This window comes from Nyctibius grandis, chromosome 8 (genome assembly GCF_013368605.1).
Source record: "Nyctibius grandis isolate bNycGra1 chromosome 8, bNycGra1.pri, whole genome shotgun sequence".
Lineage (NCBI taxonomy): Eukaryota > Metazoa > Chordata > Aves > Nyctibiiformes > Nyctibiidae > Nyctibius > Nyctibius grandis.
In genome coordinates, this window is record NC_090665.1 from 12693765 (window position 1) to 12702374 (window position 8610).

General features: G+C 46.6%; 1 protein-coding gene across 1 annotated transcript; it reads left to right on the top strand.

The window, feature by feature from the left end:
* Window positions 1–697: 697 nt before the first annotated feature.
* Window positions 698–7711, top strand: CLDN16 (claudin 16). Its single transcript, XM_068406996.1, has 5 exons — window positions 698–811; window positions 5405–5507; window positions 5762–5926; window positions 7041–7232; window positions 7572–7711. The coding sequence occupies exons 1-5, from the start codon at window positions 698–700 to the stop codon at window positions 7709–7711; spliced, it is 714 nt and encodes a 237-aa protein (XP_068263097.1).
* Window positions 7712–8610: the final 899 nt, after the last annotated feature.

Here is an 8610-nt window from a genome sequence, read left to right on the forward strand (position 1 = left end):
ATACAGAGCTCCAGATTGAAGCTGGGGTGGTTGTTGGTGTTGGCTCTGAAGGCCCATGACTGCTACCTTTTCCCTTCCCTTCCCTTCCCTTTCTAGTGACATTCCTGCATTGGACTAGATCATTACTGCATCAGAGACCAACAGGGTCACCAAAGGGCCTGGGATCTACACCAAGACACTTTATAGTTGCTCACTGCTGAGGCATGAACCTATGTACAGGAATAAACATGTGTACACATGAGAGCTCTTCTGTGTGTCCCTTAGCAGTGCGCAAAACTTCTGCTCTGAAGAATAAGATTTGATTCCTTTTTTTAATCCCTACTTTGCCAAAACCTGCAATGATACCTGTTTTCCTTGCAAGTCCAGGACTCCAGTTACCTGCGTGCCACTTCCACACAACCCCATTTCTCTTCAGCCAGGCATGACAAAAGTTTTAACTGAGCAGGGCGGATTGGCTGCAGCAGCTCCCGTGGGTGCCCTCACCCTCCTCCCATCCCTGTTGAAGGTGAGCGTTGCTCCTGTGGCCATCACTAACGGATGGCATCTGCAGGAGTGAAAAGTTCCTGCTGTTCATGGCTGCTGGAAGGGGGTGATAGTGACCTGGGACACTGAGGCTCTGCCTCTGCTCCAGCTTTAGGAACACAAGGGCTGGGCACTGTTTTTCTCACCCCCCTGGATGTGCTGATCTCCTGCTGGCATGAGGTTTTTCCTCCAGTATGTGGGCTGTTTTTTTGCTTTTTTCTCTACCGGGTTTTTGATAGTATCTACCTGGACAGACTGCTGGATGGTGAATGCTGATGATTCCCTGGAGGTAAGATCGGGGTGAGAGAGCCTGATCACCAAAACAAATGTATCCTGGAGAGAGTCTGGTTCCCAGCATCATTGCTCCATCGCATGTACTTTTTCCCCTTTGTGCTGGATAAAAGTGGATGAAAATGAAATGAATGACTCTGGCAGGAGCAGGAGAAAAGTGGTATTTTGTGTAATTCTCCCTGCCAGACTTTATTATCCAGACTCTATTCTCACTTAGTAAGTTCAGGAAAGATTTACAGGCTCTAGGTTTAAATATGCATGAACTAGTACTGTTATCCTGCATCTCCAGGCTGCATGGATATTTTGGAGATGTTTCTGGTTCTGTAGGTCAGGCTTCTTGGTGGAAAAGTGTAGCATGTACACCTGTGCTTTTCAAGTCTTTTTCTTAACAGACATTTAGCTATAGGGCTAGCAGAAATTCATGGGGAGCATGGGGACTGGCACTCAAAAATATCTTCTTGAACTAGTGCAGACAACAGCACTCTTATGTTAGAGAAAGGTATCATCAGCAAAAGTAAATTGCAAACAAGCGAGCAGAATGCCACTTAGAAGCAAGGCGTGCCCCAGAGACTCCAGACCCCAAACCGTTGCCATTTCTCCAGCACTCAGTACTGCAAGTTTGTATTTTTCTTCCCAGAGCAGCCAGCACTTTCTGCATATTTGAGGGCTGCAGGTCCACAGTGTGGGAATCTGCTCTCTGGCAAACTGGATACTATATGCAGTGAAGGTGAAACAACTTCCAAGACAGTTTGGATGAATATATCAGGAGGAAACTTTCTATCTGCTATCCAGCATAGGGAACCAGAAGAGCTCCTCTGCCCACAGTGATTGCAATGCAATGTTTAGCTGCATCACATCAAGTGATGAATTATCTGAAGAAAGAAGGATAAAACTGACTACAAGAAAAATACCTTTTTTCTCTATGCCACAAGAAATCCTGACAATCTGACTGACAGTCCCACCCTGGAAGGTGGTCGTAGATCCAATACAGTGAGGTTGCTGATGGTCAGCGTGTCTGCTCAGTGAGCGTCTGCAGGGAAAACACTGGTGCTGGCTGGGATATCACTCTTCATTTATCTGTTTGTACTAGTGTACTCAGAAAAGCCAAATGGATCTCGGATTGTGGGAAAATCAGAAGAGGGAAACCCATCTCCTGAGCAAAGTGAATCCAGGAAAGAACCAGTCCATTCCGCTGAGGCTGTGTAACCTTGTCTTCTTGGCACAAAGGCACCTGCGCTGGGCTGTCGTGAAGTGCTCCATTAACACCCAGTTTGGTTATTAGCAGCCACTACTCCGACATTCCTGCTCTGAGTATGAATACTAAATAATGGAGCAAAATGCCCCCAGCCTTAATACCTGACCACTGATCTCCTTAATGGCCCTAATGACTCACTGCCTCTCTAAACAGGGGAGTGCAGGTAAACTGTCCATGGCCAGAAAGGTGTGGAGTCCACAATGACTCCTGTTTTCAGCTGGAAAAAGGGTAATTCAGGCAACTTCAACTTCAGGGGAAAGGAACTTCATCCTCCAGCATAGGAAGTTGCGTGGCTTTGACCCTGGCCTCCAGCAGCTGGGGAGGATGAAGCCCTCGCTGTCATCCCGCTGGAGAGGAGCAGCCCAGGAGAAAGGGGCCAGGGAGCGCCAGGAGCAGCCGCCTCCGGAGGGGCTGCAGGGGCCCGGGCAGCGCTCAGCTCTCACAGCCCCTCGCCTCCTCTTCAGAAACAACCAGGTTATGGCAACACCAACGGTGGTTTAAGCTGTTGCACTCTGTGTGAGCATCAATCAAGACAAGCCTGGGTCAATTTTTGCAGTAGTTTGTGCTGGAAAAAGCCCATAATCTGCGTCCCAACAAGCACTGTATTGTGTACGCAGTCCCTCCCTGTTACAGGCAGATTAAAATATTACCACTACTGTTAAACACTGCCTGTCTTACTTTCCTACTGGGCTTGTAGTCATTGTATGTTGGCACCTTTTTACAGTGCAGTAAAACGCTGTGACTAACCTTGTTCACATGTTTGTGTCCTCTGCTTTCCCCAGAAAAAGTGTGTGCTTATTCTGTCATTTTTTAAAATTAGGATTATTTTAATATTAATTATGCATTATGCATAGGCTATAATTATATATATTACTGTCATTATGCAGTTTATGTTTTACATGCATACTTGGGTTAGGGAAAGCAGGTCGTGGCAATGTGTTTCATAATCAAAGTGGGAGATGAGGAGTTTGGCCGTGATGCTCAGCTTCTCAGGGAGTCCTCGGCTGGAGCCAGGGAAGCTGGAACAGATTTGCTATGGAGGCAAAGAGATGATCGGGGATTAGTGCTACTAACACGGTGCACGGCTCCAGCAGTGGGATGGAGAAATCCATGCCCAAGATGACGCCCCATCCAGCCCTGGACCCTCTCCCATTTACAGCTGCAAGTTCCCCTGTGCCTGAGGGTCTGTGCTGTCTGCAAGGGCAGATGCCCAGGGGTGGTTTGGGAGCAGATTAACAACCAGAAGGACAAACCGTGCACAAAGCAGAGGGGAGCAAGGGGTGGCCAAGGAGGTTAAGGGAAGATAACAGACAGAAGAACAGCTCAGCAGTGGCTCAGACCAGCCACAGGTCCCCCCTCCAATGCCTGTTCCCATCCCTCCTGCACCAGGCCATGAGGCATTTATCCCTGGCTGGGTACGTGCTGCATAGAGATGGGCTGATCCCTGCTTCTGCCTGTGTTCAGCACTAGCACGAGTAGGTGACAACTGAAACATCTCAAGAAACACAAAACATTTATCAAGTTTTTGCTAGTCTGGGAAGGGGGTTGTTTCACAAGCTAGACCAGGATCACAACTGTTGCACCTTAGGATCTCTGTTTTGCCTGGAGGCTGACAAAGCCTGGAATCCTGTTAGTGTCTCTATAAATAATTTAGATGAAGATGCTGCTTGTAAGATTTAAAAAAAACAATACTAATGTGAGCAAGTGAGAAAGTAACTGAGAGTATTAGCTGAATACAGAGTAGTATGAATAAGCCTACAATGGTTTGGGAGGAACATGAAATGATATAAATACAAATGGAACAAAATGCGATTTAATAAAAACATGCTAATTTCAAGCACAGCCTGAACAGTGGTGAGTTAAGACAGAAGAGGAGCTGCAGCTGGATTAAGAGGGCCACAGTAAAAACTTACATCTAATACAAACATGGCAAATTGTTTTACATGACACTGTTCTCTTGAAAAACACAGAATCAATGAAACCAGGTTTTTCCATCACTGCTTCTCACTTTTTTTGGCGATATTTTTCATTAAACCTGCCTCAAAATTCTTGGAAGTTGTAAGTAGTTTTCATCTTCATGAAACAAAAGGTGTAGATTGTTTTCATTCAAACATGAACAGTATCTTTTTTGCCAGTCTGAAGTAGCGAGTAATTTTTACTCACCTTTCATCCACAGTGCAGTATCACAGAGAAGGTGCACAGTTTGGCTTGGACATTGTAGTGTGGAAAAAATATTGCGGTTGGCTACGGATTTCAATACATCCTGAATGAGAAGTTATTAAGTGGCTGAGATATGTTATTATCTGCTTTGTGATTTACACAGTGCAAGAAAAATGAATTTATTGCATAATCCAAGAAAGCCCCATCCCCTTCCCCTGCATGAAACCCATTCACCGGGAGAGTTTCTCCTTCCATTAACTGCAGCGGGTGTCACTGGCAGCAGCCGGGCAGGCTGGAGTCCAAAGCTGCACCGACATTAACTCTGCTCCTTGTATGAGCAATTCCAGGAATGTTTTAGAGGTGCTTGTTGCCATATTTGCATTGGTAATGAAAATACCTCCCATATTAAAGTGATTTATGGAAGGCTGGGCTGGGAATGGTATCTACGGCTTCAGGAAAGCGGAGACAATCAGCCATGATGCTACTGCAACGTCTGCCCGAGCCTGGATGTCTCAGCGATGAGTGTGGCTCAGGCACGCGTGGTCCCATAGCCGGCAGCGCATCAGGAGCCCCAGGGCCAGGATCAGCACCGGCTGCCTCTCCTTTTCCAGCCAGTGCTTACGGCTGAGTCATTTGGGGGCAGCCTTCCGCACGCCTCCGGAGAGGGGCTCACACCCACACCTCTGCTCCACAGCAAAGCGCTCCTCTATCCCTCCCCAGCCACCTCCCATCACGGGCGCCCTGCCCCTGGTGCAAGGCCTGCCCCACCAGTCACGCTCCCTTCTGAGCTGCTCCTTCTTGGCAGGAGGATGGTCTGAGGGGAGCATGGACAGCAAAGTCTCAGGTCATCTGGTCCATAGCCCTGCCCAGCTCAGCCTAGACAAACGTTTGGCAAGGAGTGATCAAACCTGCTCTTAGATCTCTCCCATCAGCCACCCCCCAGCTCCTCCCAGAAATTTCCTTCAGAATTTGTATCCTTAACAATAGGAGGGTTTTTTTTTCCCCTAATTTTTAATCTGAATTTCTTTTGCTCTAATTTAAAACCATTAACAGGGACATAGAAAACATCCTTTTTCTCCATCCTGCTGTTTTTCTTCTTCAAGCTAAACAGCTACAGGTTTGCCATCGACATAACTGGACATAACTTAGGGTCTTCTTTCTCTTCTCAACCCACAGGTGAGTACAAAATGCCGTGGCCTGTGGTGGGAATGTGTCACAAATGTTTTTGATGGAATCCAAACTTGTGATGAGTATGACTCCATCTTCGCTGAGCATCCCGGTATGTAAGAGTCAGAGATGTTTCTATAAGTGGTGGGGACACCTGAGTGTAGACAAAACCAGCATCTGTTCTATTCAGTGGCAGATAATTTGGTGCACACACAGCCATGTTTCTTTCCTCAGTGAGATATTACTCCCAGGGGAAGCTGGAGAAAGCTTCATCCCAGAAAACAAATGTTCCCGTGGCATCTGTTCCCATTACCCACCTACATTTCCATTCCTTGTGCACTACAACGATCTGCTTTTATCCTGCAGTGAAGCTGGTGCTGACCCGAGCTATGATGATCACAGCAGATATCCTGGCAGGATTTGGATTTCTCTTCCTTGTCCTGGGACTGGACTGTGTGAAATTCCTTCCCGATGAGCCGCTCATCAAGCTGCGCATCTGCCTGGTGTCTGGAGTTATGTTGCTCATTGCAGGTATTCCTGCGCTGTTCCTCCACCCTGCAGGACACCCTGAAAAGGCAAAGGGAGGAAGCTTTAAAGCCTTCTCTTATTTTGGGCAGAAGAGACGGTGATTTTCTAGAGGGTAAACATGGGGGAAGGATCTTTATTTGCTTTATTTGTGCAATATAGCTTTCTCTGTTCACTGCCTGCCCCTAACAGCACATATTAGAGTTTATCCACTTTCATTTCATATATTGATCAGGTGACTTGGGTCTGAGTTGACTGACTTCCATTTACTGGTGTTTTACTGTGAAGAAGTCAGTGTTGCTGATAAAGCAAGGAGACCTAATTACTGAAAGACTAGAAACACCTCAGCATCCTAGTTTGGTTCCTGGCTCTGCCACAGATTGTGTGACCTTGGGCAAGTCACTTACCCTGAAATCTCTGCAGCCGATCTCTAATAAAAGGATAATAACACATCTCTCCCTCCTAGGTGATAAATCACCAATTAACTGAGGTGCTTTGCTGTTACAGCCAGTGGGAGAATTTTAAATGCAAAAATAAACAGACTGCCAACTAGGTACCAAGTAATTTCATTTGACTTTATGCCAATATCAAGTATCAACCTCTGCTTCAGCGTAAGCAGATTTAACACATAACTCACCCCAGCTACCGGGAGCACATGTAAAGCACTTTGAGAGGTTCTTTTAAACATCCTCTGTTCACCTCCCAAAGTTTGTCTGAAAAACTCTGTCAAAGTTCTGAAAGTCAAAACAGATTAGACAATTAAATTCTTGAAGTAACTTTACAATAAGTTGATAAATGAGCTGAGAAGGGAGGAGCTTTCTGCCTTTTAATGCAGAAACCTGAGTGCTGCCAACCAGCACTCATGGTGTCCGTGAGTGCCAAGCCACGAGGTACAGCCTCCATCTGACAGCACTCAGCTGATATCCATAGGAACCAGGGTGAATCCACCAAAGTGACTGGGCTGAGACTGAACAGGGGCCAAAACCTGCCCTCCGAGGAAGGTCTTCCCATCCTAGAGTCTGACCCAGAAGACATCAGGCTATAGCTCCAGGTTTTATGTTTGTGATCTCCTCATGGTCCATCCAGGAGCTCTGTGTGGCACCTCCTTCCTGTCCGGCAGGTCTCCCAGGCATTACCGGCTCGGTGTGGTATGCTGTTGACGTCTACATGGAGCGCTCCTCTCTGCTCTTCCACAACGTGTTTTTGGGCATCCAGTACAAGTTTGGCTGGTCATGCTGGCTCGGCATGGCGGGGTCACTCGGCTGTTTCTTATCTGGGGCCCTGCTCACTTGCTGCACGTATCTCTTCAGAGGTGAGGAACTGTGGCAGGGCTGAAACACAGTTCAGAGATAGAGCCATCCCTCAGTGCATGCTACAGGCACACAGGGTGGGGAAAGTCCTTCAGGGACATCTTTCAGGATGGTCGCTCATCCCCACTAGCAATATATTCAGCTGTAAAATGGGAATAGTGTTATTTCAGGAACTCTAGAAAGCACATCAAAGTCTTCAGGTGGGAGCCGAGGTGTAAGTATGACATAAAATGTGTTATGTCATATCTTGGAGTGCTACTTTCTCTGCACTTTGAGGCTTTGCAGCTGAAAGTCACCAAGCACTCATTAGCAGATTCTATTTTTCTCCCTGTGCCTCACAGAGACCAGCTCTGGAAGACTCCACTCTGCTTACTCCTTGAGGAAAGGCTATTCCTCAGCTGCGACAATTGTAACAAACATGCATTTGCCATCCTCTCAAACAGCTACTGCCAAAATGTATGCAGTGGACACCAGAGTGTGAGGAGGAGGTAAGCACTCCAGAAAGAGCTCCACTTTTATGAGTAGTGGATTGCACAGAGACCCAAGCTTCTGTGGCTGTGATACAGATGCAAAGTTAAATTTCAAGGATGTACTGTATGCTACAATGTTTGCACTATGAGAGCTTCAAAAAACCTTTCCTTCAAGAAATTAATCTCTGAGAAGTTCTTGCTTTAGGGAATCCTTTTGTCTTGAGTGGTGAGGCCACTTGGATAAGCACAGACTGAAATAACCAACACAAACTTTCAGCATTTGGCTTAACACTATCAGTACGAGAGAAATAAATCAGCCACTCCTGGATCAGACCTCAGTGTTCCACAGGAAGATCCCCAAACTGTAAGATGGATCTGTTCCAGGTCTGGCAATGTGTCAACAGAATGTGCAAAGCAGAAAACACAGGCAAAGAGAGGGACTGATTGTCTGGCCAACATCAAGACCCTGTGCACCCAGCATGGGGGTCTGCTCCTCCTGAAGGCAGCTGCGGAGTTCAGCAGAAGATAAAGAGCTGTGTTGAATTCCTGGCCCTCTCTTTGGCCCATGAACCTCTGCACTGAGGAAACCCTGCAAATTCAGGTGCATTCTTCCCTGCAAAGTACAGTCCTTCTCAGTAAGTGTTAACATGTTGTCTCCATTTAGCCTGCACCCAGGGCTAAACCATAACCATTTGTTCTGTCACCCAAGACCCCTCCCCAACTGAGAAAGGGAACTAGGAAAAGGAGGGAGACTCATGGGTTGAAATTTAAACAGATTTAATAAAACAAGAAAACCAATATCAATACTAATACAGAAGACACAAAATTGTACTTAACCCATAGAGTGGTGGCAAGTTCCTCCAGGGATCACAACAATTGAGGAGAGGAAGGAAGAGAAAGAAGAGAGCAG